General features: G+C 35.9%; 1 protein-coding gene across 1 annotated transcript; it reads right to left on the bottom strand.

Moving 5' to 3' along the window:
- Nucleotides 1-128: 128 nt before the first annotated feature.
- LOC113051865 (cadherin-15-like) lies at nucleotides 129-18482 on the bottom strand. Its single transcript, XM_026216022.1, has 14 exons — nucleotides 18183-18482; nucleotides 10625-10789; nucleotides 10194-10349; nucleotides 9732-9876; nucleotides 8900-9081; nucleotides 8664-8792; nucleotides 8376-8555; nucleotides 8001-8239; nucleotides 6817-6959; nucleotides 6446-6679; nucleotides 4291-4530; nucleotides 4008-4153; nucleotides 2860-3054; nucleotides 129-1834 (listed from the first exon to the last, which is right to left on the bottom strand). Exons 1-14 carry the CDS (start codon nucleotides 18231-18233, stop codon nucleotides 1634-1636), a joined length of 2406 nt encoding a protein of 801 aa, XP_026071807.1. The 5' UTR covers nucleotides 18234-18482; the 3' UTR covers nucleotides 129-1633.
- Between the last annotated feature and the right edge of the window lie 594 nt (nucleotides 18483-19076).

The following is a 19076-nucleotide window of genomic DNA, read 5'->3' on the forward strand; positions in this document are numbered from 1 at the left end:
TATTATTGTTTAGTCTTTATATATATATATATATATATTGGCAAAAACTACCATTGCAACCCACACAATAGTCTCTCTTTATTAAAAAAAAAAACTAAAACAAAAAAAACAGACTGGTATTATTCCAATATTTTATTTATAACTAAAAGAAAGATAATAACAGAATTTTACATTGTTTTCTTATGAAATAAATAATAAAAACAAAACTATGTAGTTCAAAATTGAGATTAACAGAAACTAACAAAATAATTAATACAGGCATTATGTAATTAGGAAAAACTTGTGTTCCTGATGGAAAGCTAAAAATATATACATTTGAAGCATCATCATTTTGGCAAACTGTGTTAATAGGCTGCATATGAAAATTATAATTATTCAAAATCTTAAGGCTCTTTAAATGTCTTGGATTTATGTACTGATGTTAACTGCAGGCAAACAAAGAAAAGTATTACAAGCACATATAGTACACAAGATGTATAAAATTAAAGCAATAAGAACAATTGATCAAAAGACCTCAAGTTAAAAAAATCGGTTATCAGTCAATCTGTCTTAAAAATAGATATTAAACAATGCATTTTTTTCCTCCACTGAAACACAAGGATATATGTTGAAGAATTTCTGTGCTGCTGTTTTCCAATCAACTAAAGGATATAGTAATCATGGGTCACCAAGCTCATGTCAAAAAGGACAAATAAATGAACCATAAAAGTACTCATATAAGTACAATAGGACTTGTTCCCAATACTCTGTGATGAATTTTTTTTTTTTTTTTTTTTTTTTTTTTGAGGAACAGATAAGAAGTGGCAGCTTTGGAAGACATGAGGGATATTTACATGCCACAAATTACTTTTCACTATCTGTATATCCGTTGATTACCATACATTAGCATTCTAGTCACCTGTATTGACTTGAACGTGCTTTTAAAAAAAATCTTAAGTTTTAATCTCATTGGTGCCTACACTTTCATCAGTTATATGCTATAACCAGTGTCCTGACACTGTGCAACTTGATTTATGACATATATATGACAATATCTTCTTTTTTTATTATTATTATAAAAAATAAAACAAGAGCAGCTTTGAAGTTCACCGACATATAAAACATCCTTCTGTGTTCGATAGATTAAAGAAAGTCATATGGGCTCACAGTGACGTTATATAAGTAAATGAGTATTCATGAGTACTATTTTCTGTTTAGGGTGAATTATTCTACCTGTTCACCCCACATGCTCAGCGAAACTCAGCATTGGTCATCAGCTAAAATAATCCCTAAAGAACATGATATGTTTTATGAACAAAGCATCTCTTGTACCATGTCTAATCAGTATGCACAAACACATGCTTCGTCCCTCCAGTTGGTGCTTTCTCAATAAGCACCTGTCACATCAGCATGTTGAAATAGTTCAGTGATCCATGAGAGAAAGGAAAAAGACCGTGTGTGTGCAGTCTCTCTGACACTGATGACCATTAAACATATCACAAGGGAATAGACCGAGACCTCCATTTATCTACATTATCAAAAACATAAACTGCCCCTTTCATCCTTACATCATGAGCACTCTCATATTGAAGATAGGACATTTGGTTTGCAGAGAGTTTTGACGGGCATGCATGTATGAGAATCAGTCTGGTAGCTAACATGGGTCGTACATGTTAGCCAGTTTTTTAAAGCGTGGTCCCCAGTCATTGAGGTAGTCATAGTCCTGGTCACCGTCTGAGCCCATGGAAGCGATAGAGCTAAGACTGCCTGCTACCGACCCATCGCCCTCATAATCATAGATCAGTGCTGTATCGTATGGTGGGACGTTCGGGTCATTGTCAGCAGCATCCAGGCCCTGTTGGGGTGAAGCAGAAAAAGTGAAAATGATCAAAAAGTGCGTTTGATTTCAATTGTTCATTGCAAAGGAAATGTAGTTTCTCATCAGAATTTCAGAGAATGTGTGTACATTCATCTTTATTCAGTTTTAATGGTCAAATAAAGTTTAATATTTCCCATTTCCCAAAATTACTACTTAACTTAAAGGTGCTGTAGGGAACTTTTGTAAAAAAAATTTTTTTACATTTATTCAACCTGTCATTATGTCCTGACAGTAGAATATGAGACAGATAATCTGTGAAAAAAATCAAGCTCCTCTGGCTCCTCTCAGTCGTCCTATTGCCATTTGCAGAAAGTCATCCACTCCCGGTAAAAAACAACCAATCAGAGCTGCGGTCCGTAACTTTGTTTGTGTTCAAAATGTAGAAAAATATATATAATAAGCGAGTACACCATGAATCCATTTTCCAAACCGTGTTTTTGGCTTGTCCTGAATCACTAGGGTGCACCTATAATAAGTGTTTATATTCTGACTAATTTAGATTGTTTCGGGGGTACCGCGGCGGAGTAACCCTGTATCTTTGTGATTCTTTATAGACATAAACAGAGAGAAGTAGTTCCGGCTACAATGTTCTTCCGCAAGACGCAAGCAGTTCTGTTTATTAACCGCTAGAGCGTCAAAAGTTCCCTACCGCAGCTTTAAATGACATCAGAATTTACTGCTTTAGGGATTCAATTTGTTAAAATAAATTCCCAACTTTGACAGAGTTAAAATAGCACTTAATGAGTATTAGTTATCATAAATAACTAAAACTTTGCCTTTGTTATTACATATTTAGCACTGCAAATAGAAGATAAAGATACTGGAATATACTGGAATATGGTTTCCCAAATGTCTTGAGTGGTAAACACCTCAGTACTTTAAGAAAATAAAACTCCTTGAAAAATCTACCTTTTCTAAGTGAATGTTATGGACATTTACTGAAATTACCCACAAATATTCCAGAATGAATCGTATTTTTTTTTTAAAGTAACCTCACTTACAACATTGATGAAATCTTCGATGTCAGTGGGGTCTCCGGGGGGTTTGCGTGGATATCTAGGAGAAGGCAGGTTATAGGGTGCATCTTTCCTTAGAGGTTGTTTTCCTCTGGGCAGACTGCAGTCTTTTGGGAAAAATGAGGTTGGGGCAGGGACCATGTCACTTGGGTTCCTCAGAAAATCAATATTGAATGCATCCTATTGGAAAGAAACAGCTTTAGGGATTTCAGGAAGTTTACCATTTGTGACCCTGGACCACAAAACCAGTCATAAGTCACACAGGTATATTTAGAGCAATAGGCAAAAATACACTGTATGGGTAAAAACTATCCTTTTTTTTTGCCAAAAATAATTAGGATATTAATTAAAGATTATGTTCCATGAAGATACTTTTTAAAATTCCTACTTTAAATGTGTCACAAATTTATTATTATTATTAATATGTATTGCTAAGGACTTCATTTGGACAACTTTAAAGGTGTTTTTTTTTTTTTTTTTTTGCACCCTCAGATTCAAGATTTTCAAATAGTTGTTTCTCTGCCAAATGTTGTCCTATCCTAACAAATAATACATCGGTACCTCAAAGCAGATATAAATCCAACAAACATCCAAAACACCATGATTTGGTGGGACAGAAGGCCCTATACATCTGTCCAGTCGATCAGGCTGCTGTGGGATCCATGTGTCATATGAGGGAAATCCCAAGGATAAATCAAAGTCTGTGACTCAGACAGGAGCTATGTTCAGTGCTCATCCCATGATGAATGGAATACTGCTGCTTACTGCATTTGAGCTCACCACACCATGTAGCCGTATCATTAAGAAGAGTAGTTTCAACTTATCTCAGGAAAATTAAATAAATCCAGCGGTGTGTAAAATATCTTTGGTGTGTTGTATGCTGCACATTTTGACATATGCAGGAGGTCATATGAGTATTCTGCAGTGTTTATACCGAATTTGTGCATTCAGTGCAATGTAAATGTACTGTTTACTGCAGAAATTGTAGTATGTTTATCTTGCAGCTCTTATCTACGGTATTGCATGGTCTTTGCATAATATCTATTTTAAATATTCACATTCTTAAAATTACTAGGTTGAAATACATTGCATCTACACGTAAAATGTATTAAATGTTGTGTCATTGCTCTCACTTCATCCTCTTCTCCTCCTCCCTGCTCATCATAGTGAAAGACATTGTCTCGGATGTCATAGTCACATGCTCCGACCAGCAGACCTCTTCCTTTTCTAATGTTCTGCCTTCTGCAGCCCTTCACCGCCACAGCAAGAACAAGCAGCACTGAAAACACACAAAAAACAAGCTTTATTATGAGGAATTTCAAGTATATCTACTACCAACATACTTCAGCTGCTGCATATGCACTTGGATATAGAAAAAGGGGTTAAATATAGTATATAGATGTAGTGTTTACTTACACAACAGAAGAACAATGCATCCCATAATTATCATAAGGGCAATGAAGCTTATTCCCATTTTGGTTCCAAAGATGGCTGCGGAGTAGCTCTTGCAGTCACCGAAACTGTCACAGGGACAAACAGTCACGTTGACCAGAGCGTTAGAGGATAGTGAAGGAGAGCCAGAGTCTGATACGACCACAGGAATAGAGAATTCCCCTTTCTCTATGTCTATCAGTGGCTGGAGAACCCCATGAGTCTCTGGTAACATACATGAAAAGAGACAGAAGCAAAACAAAGTCTTAGCAGAGGTCTGCCTATCCTCCTGAAGACTTCAGTTCAAATCTTGCTCCAACACACCTGCCTGTTATTTGCAAGGAATTCTGAACACCTTTATTAAGTTCAGATATTTTTGATTAGGGTTGAAGCTAATCTCTGCAGGATGGTAGCCTTCAAGGAGCCAGGTTTGCTACCCTTGCTCTAAAACTAGGGTCATTCTCCTGCAAAGTTTTACTCCAACTCTATTCAAATAAATCTCAAGCCAATCAAGGTCTTTAGGATTGTTAAAAGTTAGTGGTAGCCAAAATTATTGGAAGTTTAAGTTTATTAGATTTAGAGGTTCAAGATTATTAGAAACTAGTATTTTCACCAGCTAAAAAAATAGTCATTTCTCTCTTCTGTTGTAGTGTGTCAATAGGAAATATCAGTTTACATTTCCAAACATTCATTTTGCCATTAGTTGTAATAATTTTTGTTTGCACAAGGAGTCTGACAACAGCCAGTGCTCCACACAGAGATCTGATCTCACCGTCATCCAGTCTGTCTGGAATTACATGAAGAAACAGATCAAACTGAGACAGAGTCAATCCAGAAGAACTGTGGTGATGTCTCCAAGATGCTCGAAGAAACCTACCTGCAAAGCTACCTGAAAAACTATGACAAAAGCTGCTTTAAACAAAAAGGTCACACCAAATGTTTAATTTAGTTAAGAGAAGTCAATTGATAAAGAAAATATTTGTATGACTTTATTTTTGACAGCATCTTAACACAAGTACTTAAAACTTTGAACAGTACTTTAGCTTTGCAGGTAGGTCTGTTCACAGTTCTTCTGGATTTAGTCTGTCTCTTTTTGATTTGTTTCGTCTTGTAATTCGAGACGGATGGTGGTGAGATCAGATCTCTGTGTGGAGCACTGGCTGTTGTCAGACTCCTTGTGCAAATAAAAATCTCACTAGATTGTTACAATTAATGACAAAATGAATCTTTGGAAATGTAACCTGATATTTCCTGCTGACACACTACAGCAAAAGATAGAAATAACTGACTTAAAAGTATATTTTAGCTGATGAAAATCTAATAATGTGGTGTTCTAATCATTTTTTTTTCACTACTGTATAGGCAGGTGAGTTTGATCAAAGTTAGTGTTAAATTCTGCAGGATGGTTGCCTTCCAGGAGCAGGGTGGTCAACCCTTGTTTTAAAACAAAATTACATTTATGCATTTTGCAGAGGCTTTTATCCAAAGCAACTTACTGTGCATTCAGGCTATCAATTTTTACCCATCATGTGTCCCCGGGGAATCAAACCCCCAACCTTGCTCTTGATAGCGCAGTGCTCTACCAATTGAGCTACAGGTACACTCAAAACAAGGATTCTCATCTCTGGCACTTGAGGTCCACTGTCCTGTAGAGGTTAGCTCCAACCTTGATGAAACTCACCCGCCTTTCTTGTAATCCTGAAGACTTTGATCAGTTCGCTCAGGTGTGTTTGATTAAATATTTCACTGATGTATAATGTAAAATTAATTCCTTAAAAGTATTCTTAACTTCCTTAATCAGCAATATTTCTTGTTTAACCAGCTTAAACAAGTAGGTTTTACCAATAAAACATAATTTAGACAAGTAATAAACCAGGATAAACCAGTCTGATTCCGCACTTGGCTTCTTAACTAGTTTGATTATCCAAGGTTTGATTGATTGACCAGGTCCACCTGAAAAACCATGCTGTTTAAATGTCTTCATTAGCTCACTATGGATATGCTGGGACATCAGGTGTACCTGCACCAAACCAGCACCCAGACCTACCAGGCCCCGCATGAACTTTTATACTAATTTAAGATGGCTTTCAGCAGGATACAAATATATAAAAATTAATGCATGTCTATGTTAACGTTTTACCGTTAAGAGTTATGATGGTCCAGTTGACAGCCACATTTTGATCAGCAATGTAAAAAGTGAAAGGATCAGCTTGAGGGGACATGTCCTCATCCACAGCGCTAAGCAGAAGGCCCAGTTTATCTCTGTCCCTGTCACTGCACACAGTCCCACTCAAGGGTATCAGCACCGGTGGGTAATCATTGGTCTCCCACAGACTGACCTCCACTGTAGCTGTTGCAGAGATTCCACCAGCATCTGTAAAGAGAGTTATCATTTGAATGATTACCATTTGTATTCATACAAAGCCACACTGGTTTTGTGACAGTATGGTCACAGTATCAATAGTTTTATTCTGCTGTTATTATTTTGGCCTTTAGGTCTGAGGTGCTCACCCTGATCTATGACTTTCACAATTGCAGAGTAAATATTGTTCCTGACGTGGGGAGACCGGATATTGAAGGATCTCCTGGCTGTGATTTGTCCAGTTCCGTGGTTAATAGCAAGCCAGTTCTCAGGATCCTGAATGATTTCAAACCTGGACAAAATTTCACAAATCTAAGTAGGTATGTACACACAAAGTTTAGAACATACAGTACATTAGAATTAATGTAAGTAAGCATTCGCTTATAAAAATGAAGAGCTTATTACAGAATTAAAACACTTTAAAATATAAGTGTGATATGAATAGAATGCACTTAGGCCAGGAGGCCAAGAGTAAAGCAACATAAGGTGTCCTCATATTTTAACCATACTTATGAAATAGAGTTTGTGTACTAGTGTTGAACTAGTGTTTAAGATTTTGAAAAAAAAGCAACACATACTGTAAGAATGAACAATGCAATAATAATTTAGAAAAAGGGTAAGATGATATGAAGTCTCAAAAAAGCTTGTTTGATCCTTTTTGATGGTTGAAATGGGTGAAACTGAGTATATCTGTAAATTTATTTGCGTGTATGTGAAAGTGTTTATGTGTACTTGCTGGTTGTTTTGATGAATAGATGATTGTGTCTGCATTATAGCACCAAGGCATCAGTGTGTATGTGGAGTGGATGTGAGTGTTTGTGTTTTTTATCTGTGTATTCATTGATCTCATATCCACTATGGCTGTTTTTCAGTAAAACCTATGAAACATTCACTGATGGTCACTTTGAAGACATAAATGAAATTAATGAATTAATTAACATCAATGTTTATAAAACATTAACATTACAATATGTGGCTCTTTATTTTAGCTTTGAAAAACTTCCACAAAATTCTTAAATTTCTGATGCAACTAATCAATGAGGTTCTTGCTGAAATCTTTCAAGACCTGATGTCCATTGCGAAGCACAATAAATAAAATAATAATAATATCACTTTATCAATCAATCAGTCAACAAAGATTTAATGGGTAGGTTATGGTCGAGGTTATGGTCAAGCTTGGACAAGGACAGGGTTTTGCGCACGATTGCTTGATAAGAATACTGTTCCCGGACTAACAAAGGATGTTGATCCAAGAACATCTCCTACACGGCTTCTTTGTGCTGTCCAGTATAAAAGAGCGCGAGGAATGATGGTACAGATAAGTGAGCCTCACCTTAGCTTGGCATTGTCTGGATCATGAGCAATATCTGAGACCAGGACAGTCCCGGGAACAATGGACTCTGCAACAGTCACTTTAATGGGGTTTTTATGGAAGACTGGGGCCTCGTTTTCATTCATCACTCTGACAGTGACTGTAGCACTGTGTACTTGTTCGTATGGTGCTTTAAGCCTGACTTCATTCTCTGCTTTGACAATGAGCTGGTACTCTGCCTGGGATTCATAGTCTAGTGGCTGCAAGACAGTAGAAAAATTGTATTTGAAATGTAGTGAACAAATAATAAGAAAGCTGAAGATGGCCATTAACTGATTTTGGTATAGTCCCATGGCTTCAGTCTTTAATTTACCACATTTGTGGCAGTAATCTCACCTTAACCACAGAAATTATTCCTTGGTTGGAAACTGGGTCTGTGCGGATGGCAAAGTGCCCTGAAGGATTTACTATGGTGTACTTAATCCTCCAGTTATCGCCACCTTTCTGGTCCTTATCTGTCGCATTGACCCTGCCCAACTCCGCAATGTACTTGTTCTCCATTGCATTCATGTTGTACTGCATCACAGAATTGGATCAAGAGCTCAGAAAACAATGATCAAGTAATCAAGTGAACATCACAACCTGTGCATGTTTCAGGGTTTTGTTTTTTGTTTTTTTACATACCGCGGTAGGGTGGAATTTCGGAGCATGGTTGTTAATATCAGAGATGTGAATGATGGCACGACCGGTGGAGGTTAGGCCCATTCCAGACATGTCAGCCACCTGCAGAGTCAGCCTGAAGGACTGCACCACCTGACAACACATCAAGGCATGTCACTGCTTTCTTTCTTCAGACTCTGAAATCAGTATTTTTATGTGTATGCTGTTTATTTAAGACATTTAAGAGAGAAATAACCCACATCTCTGTCTAGTCCCACATCTCGAGTGTAGATGACTCCAGTTTTGTTATTAATGCCAAACATGGTCTTGTTAATGCTGTTAGGAGGGATGCTCTCTTGTCCAACAATGAAGTAGCTCAGAGCAGCGTTTTCTGTCATTGGATCATCAGAATCTATCGCTGTAACCTGCATCACTGAAGTTCCTGATGACAGAGAACCACACAAAAAGTTTATGATACTTATGTTTTGTGTACACTGGCGGCCTGACTTAAAGAGATCACATTTCCTCCACATTCCCTCACATTTCTGTAGAATATGAAAAAAATGTTTAACAGAATTGCCATGCTATGAAAGTGGATGGTGACCCTGACCGCCAAGTTCTAAAAAGGACAAAGGTATTACCATAATGCGATATAAAAGTGATCTGTACGACTTGTGTAATATTCCAAGTCTTCTAAATCACTATGATAGCTTTGTGTGAGGAATACAACAAAATCTTGTTAAATACAAAAATAATCATGTCCTCTTGGTGAGATCATGAAACATTTATGGTATGCAGTAATGTCTTTGTTTGCTTTCAACCATATATACAGTGCACTCGACACCAAATAACAAGACATTGTGCATAAAATTCATTGGTTCTTGGATGTATTTTGAACATGCAGTGTGGAACATAGAATAGAACAGCCTAGACATTTTGCTAAATAACTGAAACATGGTTTGATGGAAATTAAGGTTTTCCTTTTTTGGATGAACTATTCATTGCGTTGATGTGATTGTGTTTCTTTTCTATATTAAAATATTTATTTTATTTCTTAAAATAAGTTTTGAAATTCTGTTGTACATGTCTTACCTGGAACAGAGAATTCAGGGATAGTGCCGATGAACTCCTTCTGGGTAAATTCAGGCCTGTGGTCATTCTGATCTAAAACGTAGATTTCAATGGTGGTGGGACTTTCCAGTCTCTCTCCACTTGGGGACAGTGCAAAAGCTTTGAGCTGAGGATATTACACATATAAGTTATTCAGCAATATCATAATTCATCAAGCTTCATGTTTGAGTCTCTTATCTGTGACCTCTACTGTGGGGCTCATAAGCTCATACTGTAAATCTGGAAACCAATTTAAATCTGAAGAAAAAAACAGTATGAGAATTGTGAAAATATTTAAATATCAAATAATGGATATTAATATGCACTATTTCTTGGTCGTAGTTATTTAATTTGGAACAAAAAAATGCAAATAGAAGCTTTCTATTTCTACTGTGGCCTTAAGACTTTTGCTTCCCTCTGTACATGACTTCAGCAAACATTCACCTTAAAACTCTTGTGTTTTTCCCTGTCCAGTGGCATTTTGCTCTTGATCCATCCTGTTTTTTTATCAATTTCAAAGAGCCCTTTGGGGTCCTGGTCAACCCCGGGTCCCTCCAGCATGTATATCACCTCCCCGGTGAAGATCTTGTCTGATTTGATCTGTGAGAGCGGACATGGAACATGTTACAGCCGCATGTTAAACAGCTAATCTACTCAGAGAGTGTGAGGATACATTTCATGTTTTCACATACATTTCACACAGGGCCTTATTCTTTTTCACTTTTGTTCTAAACCAGAATAATATGATTCAAATTATACCATTGGATAGCTATATTCATAAAAAATGCCTCTAGCTTCAATAATCTAGTGAAATGTCTTTTACACTTTCTTTTTCAGGTCTATATTGGGCAACTAATAGTGAGCTGTTTGTTTACCTGGACCAGATCTTCAGGGAGCTGCTTGCTGTTTTCTGATACTCGGATTGGTGGAATGATCCAGTCTCTCTTGACCCTGACCTGTGGCCCTGAGCTCCTGTGTCTCCATGGGTGCAGCACAGCTGGGTTCAGATCGCTCTGTGTTACCTGACCACTGCTGCTGACCTGCAACAAAACACATGGAGCAGTACTGCATCTGGATGCTCTTCAGCGACATGCACACAATCCACAGCAGTCTTCGACATCTGAATAATTAATATGCCACTAATGTCACTAAACTTAAAAAAATAATGCCCCTGCTGGCTGATGTTTTCTCCATTAAAAGTACTCAAAAGTACCTCTGCATTCTGTCTTAGGTATTTTGCAAGTCAGTGTTTTTATACATTTATACATTATTCATTAAATGATGCATTTTAATTGTATTTAATCCAGCATTCCCTTATGGAAACGTAGTGCTTAATTGTATTGAACATGCACTTCTAACTTTTTTTATATTTAATATATGGAATATTTCCACAAAAAAAGTATTTGTAGATATTATAATATTAATAAAATAAAAGGCCACTTAAGTGGACTTAATAAGAGTACACTTTAATTTCACACATACACTTAAATAGGCCTACACTTAGCTACTTTGATGTGTGGACATGTTAAAAAAAAATCACAAACTACAAACCACTAGGGGTTTACTGAGGGAAAACCTTCCCACATTAATTTGGATGATTGTTCTTGATTGAAAATCCATATGTTAATACTTGTTCTTCATCTTATTGTACAGCTGCAGTTCTTAATTCTTCAATTTAAGTGACTTAACTGGTCCAGCTTCAAAGAGCTTGAAGGGGTGGAGTGAACCTAACTTACATTTCTTGTTACTCTTTCTCCCCTCTTTTTTCATTGACAAACATATACAAGATCATATATTGAGGTCTAATGACTGCAATGATATTCATCCAAAATAAATTTAAACTATAATTAATTTAATTTAATTGCAGTTAACGTGATTAAGGGTCCTATTTTAACTAACTAAATGCAAAGTGTAAAGCGCACGGCGCAGGTGCACTCAGGGCGTGTCCAAATCCACTTTTGTTATTTTAACGACAGAAAAACGGTCTGTGCGCCGGGGCGCATTTTTGGAATGGTTTATCCCTATTCTCTTAATAAGTAATAGGCGTAACGTTCAATACACCAATCAGAGTGTCATCTCCCACTCCCTTTATAAGCGAGATGCGCTCGCGCCATAGCGGATCGCTATTTACATGCCGGTATTTGTTGGCGGAAAAGCTGAACACTTCTCAAGCGAAGAAACCGATCTGCTCGTGCGCGAAGTGAAAGCGTGCGAGCAGATCACCTACGGGACAAGCAGGAATACACTGACTTAAACACACTGATTAATCTGAGGAGTTCAACGGGTGATGTTTTGCTGAAATTACGTGTTAATTCAGTTAATTCACGTGTTAATTCCTTGTGCGTTGTTGGGGACGTTTTCGTCCACTATTTTGGCCATAACTTTCTCTGTTTCAGCAAAGGGAATGGTTTTTGGTGACATATTATTTTGACACATATTTTGGGAAAATGTTCTACCCACTACCCTTTCGTCATGTTAGTGGATGAAAACATCCACTAAATTAAACTGCTGTAAAAAATGTTTCAGATAAATATATATATTTTTTTCTAATTGTTTTTTTTGCATAAATCTATTAATCAACCCCAGTCCTGATCAAAATCTTTTTTTTAAATCCAAGATTTTAACTCTTTAATTACCAAGTTCATAAATGATGTCACTGATTTGGGGGAAAAAACACACAAAATTACATATTTTCAATATAATAAAGTGATTGTGGTCTGGATATTTTTATTTTTTTTTACCTTTTATCACAGTCTTGGCCATGTCAAAGATTAGTAACCACATTGACTTTGATGCATTGTTAATTTTTGTGCAGCATTAGATTAATTTTTTTCCCCTCACATTTATGGTCTGTGGCTGTTTTTGCCCCATTGACTTCCATTATAACGAAATTTTTTGATTGCAAAGCCATCACACCATAAAATCATGCATTCTTGATTGTTTGTGGTTTTCCCTTTTGGGAAGAGGTAAAAAAATATATATATTTTTTACAGTTGATCATTAGGTGGGACCATTAACCCTTTAGATAGGCCTGTGCAAAAAAAGTCTAATTTTTTCGCTTGTACATGGAGTTATATGGAGTATAACAGCAAATTATAGTGTTTTCATCTCTTTGCGCTTGCCAAATTCCGCCATGTAAATAGCAAATCCGTCATGGCACGAACGCAACTGGTATGCAAAATTGTACTTCTTTTTCACAAGTGCATTTTTTGTTGTTTATGTTTATTCGTTTACTTAATTTAATAATAAAAATAAAAATTGGATAATGTACAAACTATCAGTTTTAAATTCTGATGTATTATGATGCAATTCCTTAAAAAAAGACAAAACTTATATATATAATTTTTTTTTTATGTGCATTTGACACTAAGTATTAATTTTGTATCCTGTATGACAAATTACTAAGACTTATACTAAAAACATCTTATTTAAGAATGCAACAATAATTCATAACCATATGCAAATCTTAAATAGCAGCAATGGCTGTCATAGTTCTTTGATTTCCTCATGGGCGCAGTGGCGGAGCATGTTTCCGGATGGCACTCCTCTGAGCAGCCCATGCAGAATGCTGGACATCACAGGCATGCACAGACCCTGTTAGAGCACACTAATCTTAGAGCAGCCTGAATTCTCCATTCTGCTAGTGCAGTACTAAATAAGTTGCTTACTCTTGTATTTCAGAACACAGTTTCCAAACAAAAGTCAGTTTTTACATTACAGTTGACTGGGTTGTTGGGATTCAGTCCTGTTGGTGGGAAGTCAGTTTTCTGGGTGGCATTTATAGGAGGTCTCTTGATATCTTAAACAGAGCTGCACATTTGGTTACTTCTCTTATCAATAACCCATGCAGCATTTATGTGGGTCTGCTAACGTACTTCTTCACCTCATTTAGGACATGCATGAGTGCTTTTTAGTCTGTGCATTCTTTTCTGAACTTCCTACTGTCCACCTGGAGAGATTTAACATTTGTTTCCACAAATGAGAAGAAATTAGATTAAATGGACTAATTGATTAAATTAGAGTAAATGAATACTGCTTTCTCTTAATCTCAAATCTCTCTCTCAACAATGTTTAAAAAACTGTTCAGATTTGACTAAATGCCGAAGGCTGTAATCAAATCTGATTAAATTTAATATGCACTCAAATTCGTCCATTTTTGTTTCTTGTAAATCAGTTTTAAATAAAACTCTGAGAGAAATGCTTGAATGAGACTCAAGTGAGATCTCCATTATCTCTCCTGAGCAATGTGTGCTGTGTGTGAAAACTTTTGCTCAATGGAAGCACTAATCTGTCACAGGGCTGAAAATACCCTACTGTCTGAACCATATACTAATACCAGAGACGGCAGGTGCCATCCGCAGACTTTGTGGCAACCCCCAACCTCACATTCAGTTATCCAACAGCCTATACTTATTACATGATAGTCTTTTGAAGGGTCAGAGAAAGTGTAATCTTTCTGGGCCTTTTAGCACTCTGAAAAAAAAAAAGCTTTCTGTGTCACATTTAACCCAGTTTAGCTCTGCTTTTACCAGAGTAAGACATTCGTAAAGCTCCACACACATATGGCAGGGTCAGCTGGTCTGAACCATGGCACTGATGGTGCAGGCGTGACTAACAGAATGAGATATGCTTCATTTCTGAGGAGGAAAAAGAACTAAGTGAGTGTGGAACACATGCATACGCATGCGTGTCCACCAGAGTTCGGATTTTCTTTTTTTTTCATGAAGTCCAAATAGTGGATTAGAATGCATTATGCAATTTAAGATAAATAAATTCTAACACGAACTACTTAAAAAAAGAATTAAGTAATACATTAATCAAGAATTACCTGTGTGTGTGAGAGAGACAGTATAGCATGCATGACAGAATGCAGAGCTGGATGAGAGGTTGCAGGGGTCACACAGGTGGTCACGTTCTGTCATGCCATTCCTCACTAGATCTAGTAAGTGTCTTTCTTTCTAATCTAAAATATATCTTAAAGTCATTTCTATGGAAACTTGTATGTCATGTATTTAAATAATGTCTAATTACACATTTGTAATAATGATGTTGCAATTTAATACACTTGAAACATGTGACCTGGGACCACAAAACCAGTCATAAATAATACGGGTATATTTGTAGCAATAGCCAAAATATATTGTGTTTTAAAAATAATCAATTTTACTTTTATGCCAAAAATAATTAGGATATTAAGTAAAGATCATGTTCCATGAAGATATTTTGTAAAATTTCTACTTATATAAAAATGTATTATCAGTAATATGCTTTGCTAAGGACTTCATTTGGATAACTGTAAATGTGATTTTCTGTCACGCTGTCTGGTCTCTGTTTCCCTGGGTCTCGCTTCCCCAAAGGCACCTCACTGCAGGCACTACAATTCCCACAAGCCTTGTCCCTCCATCACGGTAATTGCACTCCTGTTAATTGCACTCAGGTGTCTTCACTTGATAGTCATTACCCTGCCTATATTAACCAGTCTGTTTCTGTTTGTTTTCATGGAGTCCTTTCTTTCCGTCACCCAGTTTCCTCGCCTTCCGAGTTTCCTCGAGTTTCTATTCCTGTTCCTGTTCCTGTTCCTATCCCTGTTGTTTGTTTTGGATTGATTTCTGGTTTTGACCCCTGCTTGTTGGATTCTGATTTGGATTACCCATTAAAGCACACTGCATTTGGATCTCTCATTTTCTGTGTTTCTCTGGGTTCCTGAACGTAACATTTTCTCAATAATTTGATTTATTATTATTATTATTATTATTTTTATTTATTTATTTATTTATTTGTTTGTTTTATCCTCAGATTCCAGATTTTCAAATAGTTGTATATCGGCCAAATATTGTCCTGTCCTAACAAAGCTTTTTTCAGCTATCAGATGATTTATAAATCTCGATTTAAAAACAATAACCCTTATAACTGGAATGGTGATCCAGGTTCACATACATTCATTTTAAATTTAATTTTTAAATAACACACTAGAGATAAAATTAATATCAGGTACAAGTGCAAGTATTTTAACATGTTAGTCAACACATCAAAATATGTTAATATTTTATATTTTAATAAAAATTATTTAAAGCATGATAAAATAGTATAAAAACAGTTATACTTAAAAGTTCAACTTTTAATTTGACATTATACAAAATTGCACTACTCATGGTATACTTAATTGTCTTACTTTTATTTCATTTAATACTATTATCTGTAAGTAGTTTATTTATAAAAAAAGATTTGAAGTACACTAAAGTGAACATTCAAATAAATTTTTCTTTCTTTCTTTCTTTCTTTCTTTCTTTCTTTCTTTCTTTCTTTCTTTCCTTCTTTCTTTCTTTCTTTCCTTCTTTCTTTATTTCTTTCTTTCTTTCATGCTGTCTTCCAGGAACATGTCAGTGATGGAATCTCCATAACCAGGCCATGCTGTCATGTCAAGCTAGTTCAAACAGGCAGTGACAATTATAATGTTCAATTATCACTGTCCAGTCATGGTTTCCTTATCTAGGATTAAGGTTAACAGGGAAGGCACAGCATTAGACTTATATGTTCACTATTAACTGGTATCACAATGTCTGGGACTAAGAGAAACCCAAAGTTGCCAGTAAGCTTGATATTCACCAGCTGGGCTAGTGCATTAACTCAACTTTTTTTTCATTCATTGCTTGGCCAGGGAAAGTTGTCCTCCTATTTCTGCATCCAGGATTACCATGTGAGACAAATGGGGTTGAGTCTACATCTGGGAACAGCTGCACATATCAAGTCATATCAAGACCACTTCACCAGAGGAAAGTGTGAAGCTCAATGCACCCCACTATACTCTCAGTGAGGCATAAACCTCTCCTGGGAAATGAGCTTTGGGAATTCCTAGCACTCCCTGTCTGATCACCAGAGAATTTTAGCAGATTAAGTTATTTTACGTGGCATACATTAAATTTTACTGGTGGGTCCAGAGCCACAAAAAGCCATGAATCACCAGCACTAATGAAAAGAATGAAAGAAAACTATCAAGTTATCATCAAGGTGAGACAATGATTTGGAGGAAACTTATGACACCAACATTAGCATGTGCTGATATTTTCTTGCCCCATGATATGTAATGTTTTGTGCATTCTCTCCATATTGTAACATCAGCTGAGGAAAAGAAACATATGCCATGTACATATGGTAGGATTCTTTATCAAAGAATTACACTAATAGAAAAAAAACAAAAAAAAAAAACAACATTTTTTCCCCTTAGTGCAAACTCATAGTAAAGTTTGAGAAAAGGTCTTAATATCTTAAAGTGTGGCAAGATTTCAAAAGATTTTAATACAAAAGATTAAATTATCTGAGATATATAATCCACGTTCAATTTAAAGCTCTCTACTTTTCATGTATTTTCTGTGTATTTATATTTCTCCTAAAGAACTTTAGGAAAAATGTATGAGACAAAGTTGAGCCTTAAATGAAACATAAGTGAAAAACTGAATCAGTTATGAAAGAGCACTCTGAGGAATAAAAAATCAGTTTGCTCAAGTCCCTTTTTTTTTTTCTAATGCTAATTGCTAATGCTTTGGAAAGGGTTGGAATAAATCAAAAGGTCAAAGTACTTTCAAGCCTAAATATCTTAGAAGCAAATGTTTTTGAATTGCCCATAAATAACATGGCGGCCAGCAACCTTTCCCCTGTGTATGTATACAGTATGAGTGCAACTACAGGACAAATCTCTCATTTTAGAATCTGTGTCCTGTGATGAATATTTAAGGCAGTGTGACTTTGTCTGCATTCTCATTCGTTGTTCTATCATGAATATACTAGTGACAGACCAAAAGTGGCCTTGAAACGTAACGTCAGTTGAAGTTAAAACCAGCTGCATTTCTCTTCTTATTTATCTGTCATCATTCATTTTATTTTAAATTATGCATTTTTAGATCATCAATGTCTTCCAACAATATAATACCACCAACGGCTAGTAAGTTCAGCCAACAATCACTTTTCCAAACACTAAAGATGATTTAAGCAGATGTGCCCCAAGGTCAAAAACTGTATCCACTACTCAAACACTGAATCTTTAGCCAACAAGATAAACTAACACTAATCAAATTACATAGCATTGCTAAAAAAAATAAAAATAAATAAATAAGTCCACAACTGCTTTCCATTGCAATTTTCTATTATGTGACAGGTTGATCTATAAAGCCTAATTAATTGTGTAATACGGAAAGATTATTATATTTAAATTGTTAAATTTAATATATTTTAAAAGTATTGTCATGCCTACACTGAAAAAAAAAGTAAATTTCAAAATGTATTTCAAATTTTGAAGTATAACAACTGAAATAGTATTTTCTTTTAAAATGTGCTCCAATTATCCATGTTTTATTTTACTATGCAACTTTAAGTTCACTGAGCCTGGAGTTAGAATCCACAGCATTCACTTACTGTAATATGTAAAGCTCAACTCACCTGACACACCACAGCCAGCAGTGCACCCAGGACCGCCACCGCCTTCATCATCTGGTTTTTGATCCTTACTGTTCTCAATAAACCACGGCCAAACAATAAAACACTAGAGACTTGTACAACAGTGTCCAAGCAAATTTGCAACAAGACAGGAACACAGGCGCCTTCAGTCTACTAGAAGCTGTTGTTGCTTGTCTCTCAGTCTGGGCAGTCTGTGCAGGGAGGTTGAGTGACAGCACATGTGTGCAGGGCCGGCTGAAGAGGCTGTGATCCCAGCCCCCACAACACTCTCCCATGGCATGAGTACACCCCACAACGTCAAGGTTAGAAAATCCATGACCCATTCAGTGAGAATGATATACCTCCGATGAAGAGAACATGAAAAATGAAACAAACACAAAGACAAACATGTGAAATATCAGGATTAGTAGATTCCTGATATAATCGTGAAGCTGCTTTTGAAACTTGATATGGAAACTGGTTCAAGACTGTTATGGAAAAGTCAACATGAAATATTTTCAAATAACATGTGTTTTAAATCACTAATCAATATCAATAAATGTTAAAGCATTAATATTATTCCTGGTGGGATAGTTAAATCCCCCAAAAAAGGTTGTTACAAAACTGTTTGAGCTTCTTTGTTCTGTTGAACACAAAATTTTATATTGCCATACATTAGGTTTTACTTTTTTTTTCTGATACTATCGCAGTCAATGGCTACCATTTGGTAACCAACATTTCAATATATATATATATATATATATATATATATATATATATATATATATATATATATATATATGTATATATATATATATATATATATTTGTTCAACAAAGGAAAGAAACAAGTTTTGAACAACTTGAGGGTGTTTTTTTGGGTGAACTATCCCTTTAA

This window comes from Carassius auratus, chromosome 32, assembly GCF_003368295.1.
Source record: "Carassius auratus strain Wakin chromosome 32, ASM336829v1, whole genome shotgun sequence".
Taxonomy (NCBI): Eukaryota; Metazoa; Chordata; class Actinopteri; order Cypriniformes; family Cyprinidae; genus Carassius; species Carassius auratus.

Excerpts from the sequence above, each read along its gene's own strand:
- LOC113051865 (XM_026216022.1), bottom strand. The coding sequence starts at position 18,233 with ATGATGAAGGCGGTGGCGGTCCTGGGTGCACTGCTGGCTGTGGTGTGT. Across the intron at positions 6,960-8,000 it reads CCAGACAATGCCAAGCTAAG|GTTTGAAATCATTCAGGATC; the intron begins GTGAGGCTCACT and ends AATTTTGTCCAG. Across the intron at positions 1,835-2,859 it reads TCGAAGATTTCATCAATGTT|GGCCTGGATGCTGCTGACAA; the intron begins GTAAGTGAGGTT and ends TCACCCCAACAG.